The sequence below is a fragment of the Serinus canaria genome, chromosome 17, assembly GCF_022539315.1.
Source record: "Serinus canaria isolate serCan28SL12 chromosome 17, serCan2020, whole genome shotgun sequence".
Taxonomy (NCBI): Eukaryota; Metazoa; Chordata; class Aves; order Passeriformes; family Fringillidae; genus Serinus; species Serinus canaria.
The window spans coordinates 10,450,093-10,465,094 of NC_066330.1; the positions used below are offsets into that span (position 1 = coordinate 10,450,093).

Below are 15,002 nucleotides of genomic sequence, written 5' to 3' on the forward strand. Positions count from 1 at the left end.
TGCTCCTGCATGTCTGTTTAAGGAGAGCTGGATCCAAGGACAGCAGGTACAACTGAGCTGAGAAGCAAACTCTGAACCCAAAGGTGTACTTGTCCTGCTGGAAATGGTAAAATATATCAGTGCTGCTTGTAAAACCCAGGAGAGCACCCATATCACATCAGCAGAGGTCAGAAGGCATTCTGAGGATATCCACATGCAGACAAAATATGTACATTTATGATGACACTCAATGCAATAGGTTTGTATAGAAGATAAAACAACATGTATGTTTATATGCCAAATTAGGTGTTAAAGGAAGAGTAAGAGAAAAGACCCAAAGGCAATGTGGCCACAGGACTGAGGTTTGGTAGGATCATCACTCAAGTCTGAGCCACACAGGCCCAGACAGAGATGGAAGGTTTGGGGTTTGAAGGATGAGATTTTTTCAGTTTGAGTAGAAAGCAGAGATCTTGCTGGACCAGCTCAGCAGAGGAAAGGGAAAGCTCTGCATTGAGCATGCAAAGCAGAGGCAGAGCCATTGGGGCAACAGGAAAATCCCAGCACCTTGGCACAAACACACTCTTATTCAGCAGAAAAAATGCCTAATGTAATTTATTATTATTTTTAAATAGAGCTGTTGCTTAACTCATGGAATAGCAGCATAATAGCACACGGTGTAGCTGGGTCAGCACGGGGATGCCATATGAATTAATAACAGAAAATAGCTCGTGCTTGCTCACTTCCTGCAATTTCCTCTGCTCAGTGAGCTCAAGTGTAAGATCTCAGCTCTTGCTATCTGCACCCAGGCACGTTAGCAGGGAAGGCAGGAGCACCTGACACAGGGAGGACAGGGAAGATTGAGGGAATCCCTGTTTAGCATGTACCAGGCAGCAGCCTCACTGATTTTGGCAGGTGAGCAGATCAAAGAACAGCTCTTAGAGGTGCTAGAGACATTCAAAAATCCCTTATCTGCTGAGGGAAACTCCAAGATTAAGGACTCAGCCATTGTTAAGAAGGGAACATGGATTTCCAGGTGGAGGTGATGCTGCAGGGTCCCCAGGGAGAACCTGACTCTAGGGTCAGTCTGGCCTGGGAATGGAGCACAACTGAGCCCTTGGGGTACCCTTGGGAAATCCTTCTGCCCAGGTGTCATTGGTCATCTCTTCCAGGTCAGGAAGAGAGGCACCTGGGTGAGATTTTTAGCATCATTGTGTGAAGTGTGGGTGAGAAGATCATCTCTGAGCTGCATAAGGCCTGGCAGAGCTGTGACATATGTATCCTCCAGCTCCTGTGTCCATCCCACTGCTGGCGGGGCAAGAGGACAGCCATGGTGTGAGGACAGTGTGGCTGTGGGGACACGACAGGTGCAGGACCACGCAGACCCCTTGTTACAGGGGCTGGATCCTTGCTGCAGCAGGGCTGGAGGGTCAGCGAGCAGGGCTGGGCAGGGCAATCTTCAGGGAGGGCATAAAAGCCTAGGCACAATCCTGGAGGAACATAAAAAACTAAAAAATAGCAATGGGCAACATGAGCAGGGGAGCCCCAGCAGCACCCAAAGGAGACTGGTGAGCCGCCACCAGCATCCTGCTCCAGCCAGGGCTGGGTGGAGTGGTGGAGTGGGTTTGGGTTGGAGTGTGCACATCCTGGGTCACTGCTCCTGGGGTCGGGGCGTGGGAGCTGGAGGGCTCTGTGTGGGGTTGCCTGCTCATCTTCGGCCATTTGCCTGTGGGGTCCCCATTCTGGAGGCACCCACAGCAGGGGGAGAAGGCAGCCTGGCCTCTAACGTCTGCCAGGGGACACCCATGCCTCTTACATCTGCAGGAGCCAGGAAGTATGGACCAGGAGTCATCTGCTCAGGGCACCTTTGGGGTGTCCCCTGTCCCCAGCCTGTGGGGTCCTGTCTGCCTGTGCCACTATGGGGGTCACAGGAGCAAGCCCATGGCCATGAGCAATGCTCCCCAGCACTCTGCAGGGACCTGTCAGCATTGCTGGGACCCCCCACCCACCACACTGAGCCCACCGTGTCCCCAGAGATCAAGGAGCCCCTGTGCTCAGGAGTCCCAGAGCTCAGCAGGGACTGGGGGGCTTTCAGGGGACCCCCTCTGCTCTCCCGAGAGCCGGTGGCCATGGATCCCAGGGGACAGTGTGGGGTGCACGGCTGATTTGGTAGTGGGAAAAGCAGTGGTGGGGGAATTCCTGGCTGTCCGGCCTCTTCCCAGCCTCGGGGGCTGCAGGGGTTGCTGACAGGGCCCCTCTCCCCCAGGCTGCCCCACAACCGCGGCCCCGGAGCGGCCCCGGCGCCGCGGAGCCGCTTCCAGCGGCGCTGATGCTGAGTCACCGCGGGCCCCTCTGAGCGACCCGCGGGGGCCTGGCCAGCGGCGGGAGAAGGAGCGGGGCCTCAGGGAGGGTTCGGGAGCGGCTGCGGGGAGAGAGGGTGCACAGTAAGAGGGGCTGTGGGGTGGGGAAGCGGGATGTGTGGGACCAGGGGAGTGGGTAGGAGCCAGGAGGAATGTGCGGGGAGGGGGCTGTGCGGGGCGGATGAAGGGGTGCGGGGCGGGGGCGTGCGGGGAGGGGGTTGCGGGGCGGGGAAGGGGTGTGCTGGGCGTCAGGCGCTGCGGCCGGCGGGCCCCGGCGCTGCTGAGCGAGAGAAATGTGAGGCGGCTGCACCACTGCGGCGGCACTGCGGGCGGCTGCGGGAGCGCGCAGCAGCGCTCGCGCCGCCGGGCCCCGGGAACGGCGGGCACGGAGCCGCCGCTGCCTGCCCGCTGCTGCCCGCCGCTGCCTGCACCTGCCGAGGGGCACAGGGGGGCCTGGCATCAGCCCCCCGCTGCCTGCGCTGCCGGCCGGGGGTGTTGCATCAGCCCCGCGCCCAGCCGGGGTCCGCGGCCGGGGGCGGAGGGGGGAGCCGGGGGAGGGCACGAAGGAGCCCCCCGGAGCGGCAGCGGCCGTACCTGCCGGCTCCCCCGGCCGCCGGTCCCCGCCGAGCATCCGGAGCAACCCGGAGCCGCCAGCCCCGGCCCCTGCGCCCGGTCCCCTCCCCGCGCCGCCGCGGCCGCGGCCGGAGCAGGCGGCGGGGCCGGGGGCGGCCGGCCAGGACCATCCCCGTGAAGCCGCGCCTCGGAGCCGCCAGCATCCTCGGGGAGCCGCGCACGGCCGCGGCAGCGCCGCGTCCCCTGCCTTTCAGATAACCTCCGCCGCTCGGGCCTGAGGAGCCGCACCGGGCACGGAGCGGGGGTTGAAGCGGGACCCCTGCCCGGGGCCAGAGCAGGTAACGGCGGGCAGGGGCGGGGGAGTCACCCTGCGGGCGTGCGGGAGCGCACGTGTGTGTGTGCGGGAGCGCTGGTGTGTGCACAGGCGTGTGCTCCACGGGGCTGCGAGAGTGGGGCAGGGACATTTGGGGCTGGGGATTGCGGAGGGAGGCTGGGGAGGGGAGGGTGCGGGGGGGGCTGCCTCACCCCCGAAGCGATGGGAACACGGGGTGCAGCGGGGGCTGTGTCACCCCCGAATTGACGGGGATGGCGGGGGACTGTGTCGCCCGAGGGGCGGTGGGGGTGCGGGGTGCTGCGCCAGGGCTGTGCGTGAAGGGGTGTGACAGAACGAGCGTGGGAACGCGGTGACAGTGCGTGGCACTGCTGACCACCCGTATCGCTGTGCTCGTGGGCGCTGCGGGTGAGTGTCTGTGTGAGAGCTGCAGGCAGAGCCTCCGGGGCTGCTGCTGTGTGCAGAAGGCGGGGGTGTGGAATATATGTGCTTGTGGGACGCGGGTTGCAGGATGTGGGGTGCAGGATGTGGGCCCGTGAGGGGGAATGAAAGAGGTGAGGCCTCCTCTGTAGGGCAGGATGCTTGCGGGACCCCAGTGCTGCCAGGGCATGGCCCCCGGGACATCCCTGCTGGGGCTGGGCAGGGATCCAGCCCACCCTCCCAGCCCCCAGGCACCGTGGCTGAACCTCGCGGCCTCGTTTCATCCCCAAAGGCTTCTGCTGCTGCAACCAGATGGCCCCCTCGGGCCCCCTCCACCAGGCATGGCAGCGCCCGGCGGGAGCAGGCATCCCTCTAACAGGATTTGCAGCGTGATGGAGGAGAGCGCCTTCGCCCTTCTCGGAGGAGAGCCGGGCTGGCGCAGGGGCTGCTGAGGGAGAAAATGGCCTCGGGCTGGCTGCCTGCCCCCCATCTCCTGCCTGCAAACGTGGCCTGTCCTCTCCATCAGCCCCGGGACAAGGGCAGGGAGCTGGGAAGGGGGGGAGAGGAAGCTGGAGGGAGGGATAATAGCAGGGACAGATCAGGAGCAAGCGATGGAGGTAAAAATAGATCCACTGAGCAGAGGAGGGGCTAAACGTGAGAGAAAACCCTGAGTAGAGGCAGGTCGGTGGAGGAACCCCTTCGGGAGGGGCCCTGCAGCCCAGGAGGGCTCTTGGGACCTGCCCTCCCACCCTCAGGGCAGAGAGGGGTCCCGGCACCCCACGCTCGGGGCCTCCGAGGGGATGCCTTGGGGGAAATACCTGCCTGCTCCCACTTCCGCAGCCCAAGCACGCGGGCGGATGGACAGGACCCGTAGGGAACGACTGCCAAATTGCCGGGATGCAGGCGGGCACGCGTCCCGAGGGAGCGCTGGCACCCGGTAGATCCATGAAGAGGCTTGGATCCAACCCCCTCTCACTTTTCATTTCCAGCAAGCACGAAACTGAGCTGGGGACAGAGGTACCAGGGACCGAGAGGACAAGGTGTGTGGTGTCCTGGCCGCAGCCAAGGTGAGCTGCCCTCTGGCACGGGATATGCCCTGAGCCCCTGCCCTGTGGGAGCTGCCGGTGACTGCAAGTGGGAGAGCCGGGAAGTCAGAGCAAAGGAATTTGCAAACACATTCTTCAGCGCCACGAGGATCCCACTGCATGTAAACAGGAACAGAGGCCGGCCTGGGGCGAAGTGAGAGCTGCCTCCAGTTCTGCAAGATCCTCCCTGGACTCACCTGCCCTGTGCAGTGCCCAGTGCCACCATCCCCAAATTACTGTTCCCGACTGCGGCTGATCGGCCGTGAGAAGTGGCAGCGAAGGCGAAGAGGAGGGCTGCTGAGTGACTGCCAATGTCACGTTAACATCCCGGCGAGGCTGCGGGGAGCCGGCGCTTTGATCACCAGCCCAAGAGCATCTCGAGGCAGGCAGGATGCCACTGTGAGCCCTGCCTTCTCCTGCCTGCCCCAGCCTCGCGCCTGGCACCCTCGGGGTTGGCTGCAGAAGAGGAGCGTGGGGTCCGCTGGCACTGGCCCGTCTCCCCAGGATGCTCTCCCGCGCCAGCTGCTGCTCCCTGTGCTTCTGCAACGCGGCCAGAGCGAGACTGAAAGCTCAGCAGGCTACCAGCATGTTTTAGCCTCATGCAGGCGTCCTTCAGAGACCCCAGAGCAGTGGACAGTAATGTGAAAACGATACTCATGTCGTGTCTGAAAGGGCAACAGGTCATCATTAAAATGGAGGCGATGAAAATCATCCACCCGGAGAAGTTCTCGGAGATGCAGGGGTCTCAGCCGCGCTACGCGCCCGCCCCGCGCCGCGAGCCGCCCCTCGTGGCCAAGCGCGCGTGGCCCTCCGAGTCCGAGATCATCGTCAACCAGGCGTGCGGGGACATCCCCGCCTTGGATGCCACCCCCGGGCCCCTGCCGCTGCCCCGGACTCCCCCCCTGCCGCGGCGCGAGCGTGGCTACCAGGGCCAGCGCAAGGGCAGCTCCGAGGTCTGCTACCACCGGCAGCCGCCGTCGGACGAGGTGATCGTCAACCAGTACGTGCTGCACCCCTCGACGCCCTGCGAGCCCCTGGAGTGCCCCACCTGCGGCCACATGTACAACTTCACCAACAAGCGGCCCCGCATCCTCTCCTGCCTTCACTCGGTGTGCGAGGAGTGCCTGCAGATCCTCTACGAGTCCTGCCCCAAGTACAAGTTCATCTCCTGCCCCACCTGCAAGCGGGAGACCGTCCTCTTCACCGACTACGGGCTGGCAGCGCTGGCCGTCAACACCAGTATCCTGAACAGACTGCCGGCCGAGGCCCTGGCTGCCAACCCCGTCCAGTGGAGCAGCGACACCGACCGCAGCTGCTACCAGACCTTCCGCCAGTACTGCGGGGCGGCCTGCACCTGCCACATCCGGAACCCGCTGTCCTCCTGCACCATCATGTGAGCCCCGCGCCCCGCCCGCCCCTCCGCAGCGGGGGCACGGCGGGCCGGCCAGCGCGGCCAGCGCCACGGCCAGTCCCCTGTCCCCTCCCTGCCAGTGGCACCGCCAGGGAATGCTCTAATACTCACCACGGCCGAGGATGTGGGACCGGTGTCCTCGCCGGCACTCGCGGGAGGCAGTGGGGGTGCTGGGACCTGCAGCAGCCCCCTACTCACCAGTGGTGCTCGGGGAGAGGGACGCTGGCATGGGGAGCACATCTACCAGCGCATCCGAGGTCTGCGGCTGCCCTGGCCCTGCGGCGGGCGCTCCTGTGGTGCATCGGGCATCGCACCGTGCTCCTTCCCCGGGCGCCTCTCCCTCCTCTCTCCCCGGCTCTCCCAAGAGCAGACGCTGGGCTTTGGCCGGAGTGACGCCCTCCCCATCACCCCACGGCCGGCAGCAGCAGCACAAGGAGCCCTGGAGATGCATGGTGCCACACTGGGCCATCCTCCCAGCACAGGAAGTGAGGACAGGTCCCCAGCTGCCCCCTCCATCCCCTCTCTGTAAGTTATTTGCCAAAGCTTTCATCTCAGTGGCCACGCTGCCATGTGCCCGAGTCTCAGTAGCCACACCAAGCTGCCACACCGGCCCCTCAGATGCCAGCAGACATGAGGCCCATGTCCTCCGCAGGCCCTTGAGGAAAGCTCCACTTTGTCCTCGTTTTGGAGGATTCTTGTTTTTCCCCATCCATCCCTAGCCACCCCATCCCAGGCCACTACGTGTTCACAAAGGCATTGAGCTGTGCCCATTCTCTGCCCCTCTGCCCGGGACCAACACCAATGCCCTATGGGATGGCTCAGGAGGGTGGCACGGGGTCCAGTACGCCCAATTGCTGACTCCAGCAAGGGGATTTGACTGGGTAGGGGGACCGAGATCTGGCTCCTGCCCACAGTCCCTTCCCCAGAGCAGCACCTCTGCCCTGACCCCTGTGCAGAGGGGCTGGCAGGGCAGTAGCCCCCTGTGCACAGTCTTGCTTTCTCCAGAGCACCTGGAGGGGTAAGTTTGCTGCCAAAAAAGAAAAAAAAACAGAAAAAAAAAAAAAAACACACAAAAAAAACCCCAAAAAACCACCAAAAACATAAATAAAGAAAAAGCCATAGTTTTGGGTGCTCTTATGGGGCTGAGCACCACAACCCAGCATGGCCACGGCACCAGGGGCACATGCTGCCCAGTCCCAGGGTGCTGGGGCTGGGTGAGCCTGAGGGGTACCAGAACCTACATCCTGGAGGATACAGCAGCCCCTGGCACTGGCCAAAGCCCAGCATCCATCCAGGGAGAGGGGCCAGTCCGTGCCCTGTGCTGTCCCGAGGGAGCGGGCGATGCCGCTGGCGCAGCCCCAGGACCGTTCTCACTCTTGTGGGGAACGGCACCGGTACCGTGTCTGTGTTGCTCTGCCAATGCCTCCTGCTGCTGGTTGTGACCATGATCATGTTTTATACCCGGCCTTGTTCTGACCCCATCAGTCTCCCCAATAAAGATTATATTGGAACGAAGGCTGAGCTGGAGTCTGGGGGTGCGTCACTGGGGCAGGCAGGGGGTGACACCGGGATGTGCCCTGGCCCTGTTCCACCTGTGGGACAGGCTGGGGAGCCATACCCAGGCTACAGATTTCCCCTGGGCCGGCACCTCCCCCTCCAACCTGGATTTCAGCTCTGATGCAGTTGTGTCCCCTCCCTGCCCAGCCCCTGCAGGTGGCTGGCTACCTTGGGGGACCCTGCCCACCTTGGCAAGGGGTCCCCAGCCCCAGCAAGAGCCCTCAAACACCTGCTGGATGTCCCCTTTCTCTCCAGGAGAAGTGGGATACTTTGGGGAGGATATGCCATTGCAGGGAGGGCAGTGCTGGGTTCCCCTGTTCTGGTGAGGCAGCTGCACTCATGGACTCCTCTCTGCACCATTCCCACAGCATGCAGGAGCTGCCCTGGGGCTGACACGCTCCTGGCACCACCAGCACATGGCACTCACTGCGTGCCCCGATGGACCTCGGGGTCACTGGGATGGCATCTCCACAGCTGGGAGAGCCAGGAATCTGCAGCAGAAGCAGCTGGGATGATGATCTCAGGACAAGGCAGCTTCCCAGGGCAAGCTGTACACACTGGCTGGTGTGGGCACAGGCTGGTGTGGGACCACAGGCACTGTGTGCCCACAACCAGTGCCAGCCCCCAAATTTCTCTTCTCCAGGAGCAGTAACTGTCTCTGCCCTCAGCTCTGGGCCAAGGTGAAGCATCTGCTTCCAAAGCAGCAGCACATCCAGGGGGATGCAAGGGGGCTGCAGACCCTTTTTCCTGGTGTGCTGGTTCCCATGTCAGGGGGGTTTCTATGCCTAGAGAACAGAACCACCTCCCAGCCTATGGGTGCTGAACTACAGCACCAATAACGCAGCCAGTGCCACCCTCATCCCCGAGGATGCTGCAGCTGTGTCCTGTCTCCCTGTCCTTACCAACATCCCCACCCTTCACCCACATTCCTCCATCCTTCCTGCAGCCTTGGCACAGTGTGGGGGTCTCCTGGTGGTCACAGCAGCCCCACACTGAGCCAAATCATGAGGCTACTTGGGGGAGTTGGGGCAGCCCCACATGCAGGATACGCATCTCCATCAGCCCAAAGGCTCATGCTAAATCCGGGATAAAGAACTCTGACACCCCAAAAGCTCATATTAAATCCAGGCTGAGCATCTCTGTCCCCACAGACACCAAAGCTGTGGGCCAGCCAGAGCAGAGGTGGCAGCAATTTTGTCCTCAGTAGGATTTTACCCTTTTTATTACATAAGGACAAAGGGTACAACGTGTTCTCCCCTAACTTTGTGGCACCTTTGGGGCACAGAGTAAATTTAAAACTGCTAATTTGATTTTGAGTTGCAATTAAGGAAGAAATGGGGCCTTTCAGGAGCAGGTACTGGGTGAGAACCCATTTCTCCTGCCCTATTAACCTCGAATAAGCACTTGCTGGAAGAAGGGCCAGGTTTGCTGCAGAGGACAGGGACATGGGGTGGTGCCAGCCCTTGTGTCACAGATGCAGGTGAATTAAAAGTCTTTCACATCCATGGCCATTCTGAGCTTTGTGCGTCCATGCTAAGTTTTTAAAGATCTCTAAGTCCTACAAGCTGCTTAAGCATGGCCAGGACATTGCTGCAGGAGAAGGTTTGGCCACATGAGAGCAGAAATGTTCCCAGATGTTCCCAGGTGAGCTGGTTCAAAAATCTCCTCATTGTTGTAATCTGTCCCAGGCTGAGATGAAACTCTGGGCTCTCCCAGTGTCCAGTTTGGCTTATGGTAGGAGAGGTGATGCAGGGAGTTAAATTGCTCCTGGGGGTGATCCTTTTCTCAAATGTCCTCATTTTACATGGGAAAGGCCAGGATCGGGCTGGCTTGGGCTAGGCCTGGTTTGGGCTCAGCCTTTGGCATGGGTTTGGGGCGTGGTGTTTGCCAGTCAAAGAAGCATTTGGACAACGCTTCTTAACTCTGTTTGCCAGAGTTAAGAAGCATTTGGACAATGTTCTCAGGCATGGGGTGGGATTGTTGGGTTGTCTGTGCACAGCCAGGAGTTGGACTGGATGATCCTGATGGGTTCTTTCTAGCCCAGAGCATTCTGTGATTCTGTGAGAAGCAGCTCCTGCAACCCAGCCTCTCGGTGCGTGGGGCTGCTCCGCTCCTGCAGGGACGGTGGCAGCACTGGCTAGTGCCTGGCCGGTCCCCAGAGGTGGCACAGCAGGAGCAGCTCCCCCTGGACGCAAACAGGTCTGGCGAGGCTGTGCTGGGCCGTGGGGAGCTCACCTCCCGTCTGCAGGGACGTGGCTGAGCCCCAGGGTTGTGCCCTCCGTGGGGACACGCAGCCTCAAACGTGCCCGGGGCGGGCACAGCTGAGAACGGCCACTCCTTGCCGAGCGCCAGCGCGGCTTTCACAAGGGCGCATCCCGCGGTGACAGGACGATGGGGGGCAGCTGTGACAGGTCCCCAGGGCAGGGCTGGCCCCGCGGCTGTGGAGGGACTGCTGAGCTCGGGAGCTTCCTTGGGGTCAAATCCAAGAGAGGGCTGGCTGCAGGCACCGGCTCCTGCTCACTGCCCAGCTCCGTGTCCCCTGCCCGTGCTGGCCCCGTGGCTGCTGGCACTCTGGTCACGCTCCCAAGGGACACGGGAGGGGGATATGTCCCCAGAGCGGAGGCTGAGTGGAGGAGAGAAGGTGCTGCTGGTTGTGGTGCAGCTGGGACGAGGATGCCTCTGGCCAGAGCAGGACCCAGGTGGGAAACACGCCAGGCTGCAGTGGGAGAAGCCAGGAGAGAATGGGCAGGTGCCTGCAGGTCTGGGGACAGCCAAGTCACTGGTCTGGGGACACCACATCACCTGGTGCCAGCAGGTGCCAGCTGGGAGATGCGATGGAGCATTTGGGGTGGTGCGATGGGGTGTCAGGGGCTTGGGAGAGGGGACAGGGTTGCAAGTGGGAAGGTTGCATGGGTTTGGGGGGCTGCGCTGGAAGCTGTGCCCATGGCAGGAGCCCTGCATAGCCCTGGGTCAGCCCTGTCAGCCCCCAACCCTGCTCACCATTATCTCAGGTTGCTAAATATAACCCAGCTCTGGGAGTGGATACTGTAGCCAGGCTCCACATGGCCCCAAGGGTCCATCCCAGCCCCCAGGGACCCCCTTCTCAGGGGGATGGAGGTGCTCTTCAGCTTTCAGCACCCAGAGGTGCTAACTGCCAGCTCAGGGGACACAGGAATGCTGGGGGTGTCCCATGGGGACAGCTCTGGCCTGGTTCACCCCAACACCCCCAGGCAATGTAGCTCAGGGTCATGAGATGGTGACAGGGCCTCCCGAGTATCTGAGCTCCCCCTCCCCACAGGCTCTATGGAGCCAAAAACGCCCCAGCCAGGGCTGAACTGGCACTTCTCCTGATGGAGCTGCTCCACTTTCCTTGGTGCCGCCAGGGCTGGGGGACCCACCTGCTTCTGCCTGCTGACCTGACCTGTTTTGGGGTGCCCCACTCCTACCCTGTGCCTCGGCACTTTGCCAGAGCAACCCATGGCAGCGCTGATGCCAAGTGGCACCAGCGTCCTGGCAAAGCCCATAGCCCCAGTGTCTGCCCTCCCGGGCACAAGGACCGGGGTTCTCTGTGGGGCTGTGTGGGCACAGCAGTGCTCGCTGTCTGCTCAACCCCCCAGCTTCTGGGCAGAAGGAAGGGGAAGGGGAAGGGGAAGGGGAAGGGGAAGGGGAAGGGGAGGGGAGGGGAAGGGGAAAGGGAAGGGGAAGGGGACAGGGAGGGGAAGGGGAAGGGGAAGGGGAAGGGGAAGGGGAAGGGGGGCTTGGCATTCTGTATCCCACAGCCACAGCCCTGGGGAGGTGCCCTTGGGTTGTTTCTGGGGGAGAAGGGCAAAACCAGGATATGGGGATGGTTGCACAAGCCCAGCACAGCCAGGCAGGAGGACAGGGCACAGCAGTGTCACCAGCCCCCCAGCAGGGCTGGGCTGAGGGGGACAGAGAAGGGGGACAGCACAGGAAGGGGGAATTGGCACAGGGTCAGCACAAAGCCTTGGCAGGACACCCAGAGGAGGCCTGCAGTGACAAACAGACTGCTACACATTCCTGCCTATGGGGGTGGGTGTCAGCACCCCTGAAATGGAATCCTGGGAGGACCTCGAGGGTCTGACAGCTCCCTTCCACCCACCACCAGCCCAAAGGTGGCTGAAAGCCTGGGAAGATCCCCATCCCTGTCCCCCCGAGGAGGAGCAAGGTGCAGAGCAGCCACACTGTGACCCAGACATCACCTGGCTGGCGTGTGGCCCCCACATGAGGCTGGCAGCAAAGGCAGAACCCAGATCCTGCTCAGCCGTGGGACACTCCTGCGCCATGGCAGGTCCCATGTGGGCCCAGCCCCAGTGCCACTCACCACAGGCTCCTCCACCCGTGTGGGGCACTGAGTGAGCCGTGTTTGCTCATTTATCTCCCCGAAGGGCACAGTCTGAGCACAGGCTGGCACGACTCGGCAGGGGCTGGGAGGTGCCATGGTGGAGCACACATCCCTTGTAGGTGGGTGCAACAGCTGTGCCCATTCCCTCCTTGTGGCACTGCCGTGCCCCAAGGGGACATGCTGAGACCGAGCACTGAATTCAGCTGGACAGGCTGTGGTACAAACACAGGTTGTATTTTCAGTCCGTGCTGGGGGATCCCAGCCCATTTGTCCTGGGTGCAGGTGCCACAGCCCGTGGCACAGCCCATGGCACAGCCCGTGGCACAGCCCTGCTCTGCCCCCAGAGCCTCTCTGGTGCCCAGCCCCCCGGCAGGGATGTGCCCCAGCGTAGGAAGGGCTCCCACTCCATCCGCCCCCGGGCTGCGGCAGCAATGTGTCACCGGTGCCGCGGTGCAGGTAATGCCCAGCTCCAGGGTCGTCTCCCTCTGCTGCCTGCTCCTGCTCCTACACTGCCTCATCCGCTCCGGGCTCACGGGCATTGCCAGGTGTGCCAGGCACCAGGGTCACAGGCCTGCTCCCCGCTGGCACCACGGCCGCGGGCAGAGCCGGAGCCGGGCTCCTTCCCCACGCATGCTCAGCCGGAGAGCACAAAGCCAGCGCTATTTGTCGAGGATGAGGAAGAGCATCACCATGAGGAGGATGGGGAGGAAGATGAGGAGCAGGCTGAGCATCTCTGCCGCCAGCAGCAGCGCCAGCAGCAGGAGGTAGCAGCAGCGGCAGCGCCGCTCCAGCCGGGTCAGGGCGCGGATCAGGCAGGGCGGGTACCGCACGCAGGGCAGGCACCCGAACATGCGGCTGGTGTGGAAGCGCACCTGGAAGCGATGCTCGAGGGCGCCGGCCAGGCCCGGACGCCGGGGCGGCAGGGCAGGGGGCCGAGGGGTGGCCAGGGCTCCGGGAGAGCCGGGCTGGGCGTGCAGCAGGAGCAGCTCCTCTTGCAGCTTGCAGATCTCCCACTCCAGCATGGGTGTCTTCTGGCGGCAGATGGGGCAGCGCACGCGGCCGAGCTCGGCGCCGGTGGCCGTGTCCATGATGGCCCGCAGGCAGGCGCGGCACAGCCCGTGGCTGCAGTTCAGCACGGCCGCCTTGTGCCGCTGCTCGTCGTAGGGCTCCGTGCAGATGGGGCACTCGTTCTCGCTGCCCGCCAGCACAGGGCACGGCTCCGCTGCCACCGCCGTGCCAGCGCTCGATGCCTTCTCTGCCTCGCCGAAGAGGCTCAGGATGGAGCTAGAGACGCTTTCGGAGCTGGGCCACGGGCTCTCCCAGCGGGGCAGGACGGGGATGGTGTCGGCAGCGGGAGGATCCTGCCCCGCAGGCAGGGAGGCACCGTGGGCAGGCTGCTCATGCCCGGGCAGGAGCGGCTCCCTGGCATCCTCCGTCGGTGGCAGCTCCCAGCATCTCCAGGCAGCAGCAGACTCCTCTCCACAGTGTTGGGGCGGCTCCCCGGGGTCCCCCGACCCCACGGTCTCGCTCTCGTCCTGCTGCCTGGCACAGCCTCCCTCACCGGCTGCCTGCACCGGCCCAGGTTCTGCCCCTTCACCCGCCGCCGACTCCATCAGGGTGGCCAGAGCAGCCACCCTGCTCGCCCCCGCCCGCCGGGTCCCCTCGGGGCTGGGTGCGGGACTCCTTCAGCAGGGCTGCCCGAAGGGTTTGAAGGCAGCAGTGTCCACACAGAGTCCCAACATCCCCCCGGTGCGCTTTGGGGCGCCCTCCCAGACCGGTGGGTCAGGAGCCTCTAGAGCTGGGCGCAGCCCCATCAGCCTCCCCGAGGCCACCCCAAGAGGGGCAGCACCGTGAGCACCCAACAGCCTTTTCCTCCTCCTCCTCTTCCTCCTCCCCAGCACCAACGCAGTACTGACCCACCACGGTCCCGAGGAGAGGGCACTGAGCTGGGCGCTGCCGGGCGCTGCCTGCTGTGCCAGAAGGGTGCAGGCGTGGCAGGCACCCGTGCAGGCAGCTGCCTCTTGCCGTGGGCCAGGCAGGGCTGGGGCCGAGCCTGGCTGTAACCAGTCTGGTTTGTCAGCTTCTGGAAGCGGCTCAAATGCAGGGAGCCCGGGCCAGGCAGCCATGCCCGCGCCAATCAGCTCCCGCCAGAGCTGGGGAGGAGCTGGGCCCACGGCCGCCTCTTCTCCTTGCCCAGCAGCAGTGGAGTCACCTCTGTGCCCAGTGCTGCCCACACCACTGTCCTTGGGGCACAGCAGCATGGCCCTGCGCTCCACCAGTACAGCCTCCCAACATGGCCCTGTGCTCTACCAGTACAGCCCCCCAGCTTAAGACCCCAGGACAGCCCCAGCATGGACCCTGCACTGCCCCAGGACAGTTCCCAAAACAGGCCCCATGCTGCCCCAGTCCAACTCCCTGTCCCCCACACTGGTCCCTGTGCAGGGCCACCTCTCCTTGTTATGTCCCACAAGCAGTTTGCAGGGCCTGGAAGTTTCCTTCCAGGTTTCCCACCGGGACAGTGCCCAGATGAGGGGATGGTGACACCAGGGTGATGACTGCCATGCAGCAGATCTGCAGTGGCCCCACTGTCCCTGGCACATGCAGACACAGCCCAGCCAGGGTGTGCAAGTGTAAGAGCTGCTCAGAGCAAAGCAGTGAGGTGGGGAGTCCCCACATGCCCCTGTTCCCCCTCACTGCAGTACCACAGCTCGAGCAATGCCCCAGGCACTGCTCAGCCCTGCAAGACCCCATGACTTGACCATGGGAGGGTGGCTGGGTCACAGGCATAGCGTGTGGGACAGCTGTCCCTTCCTGTCCCAGGCTGCTCCCAGGGAATGTCCCTGCTGATTCATGCCCTGGTCCTAATTGCTATTTACGCAGTGGCACCCAGTTCCCTGAACTGGGGGAGGAAGGAGGTGGCACCAAT

The 15,002-nt window shown here is 63.1% G+C and overlaps 3 protein-coding genes across 4 annotated transcripts; 2 read left to right on the forward strand and 1 right to left on the reverse strand.

Annotated features, from left to right (window-relative positions):
- Positions 1–2,450: 2,450 nt before the first annotated feature.
- LOC127060229 (cuticle collagen 2-like) lies at positions 2,451–3,167 on the forward strand. The gene has a single exon (XM_050981145.1). The coding sequence runs from the start codon at positions 2,451–2,453 to the stop codon at positions 3,165–3,167; it is 717 nt and encodes a 238-aa protein (XP_050837102.1).
- RNF208 (ring finger protein 208) lies at positions 3,049–7,672 on the forward strand. 2 transcript variants are annotated; one of them, XM_050981114.1, is made up of 2 exons: positions 3,049–3,247; positions 4,650–7,672. In XM_050981114.1, the coding sequence occupies exon 2, from the start codon at positions 5,345–5,347 to the stop codon at positions 6,140–6,142; it is 798 nt and encodes a 265-aa protein (XP_050837071.1). In that variant the 5' UTR covers positions 3,049–3,247; positions 4,650–5,344; the 3' UTR covers positions 6,143–7,672. The 2 variants fall into 2 exon arrangements, with proteins under 2 accessions (XP_050837071.1, XP_030089306.2); XM_030233446.2 differs by lacking the exon at positions 3,049–3,247 and adding an exon at positions 3,507–3,648.
- Positions 7,673–12,289: 4,617 nt separating this feature from the next.
- LOC127060217 (uncharacterized) lies at positions 12,290–14,209 on the reverse strand. Its single transcript, XM_050980939.1, has one exon. It carries the CDS (start codon positions 13,687–13,689, stop codon positions 12,736–12,738), a length of 954 nt encoding a protein of 317 aa, XP_050836896.1. The 5' UTR covers positions 13,690–14,209; the 3' UTR covers positions 12,290–12,735.
- Between the last annotated feature and the right edge of the window lie 793 nt (positions 14,210–15,002).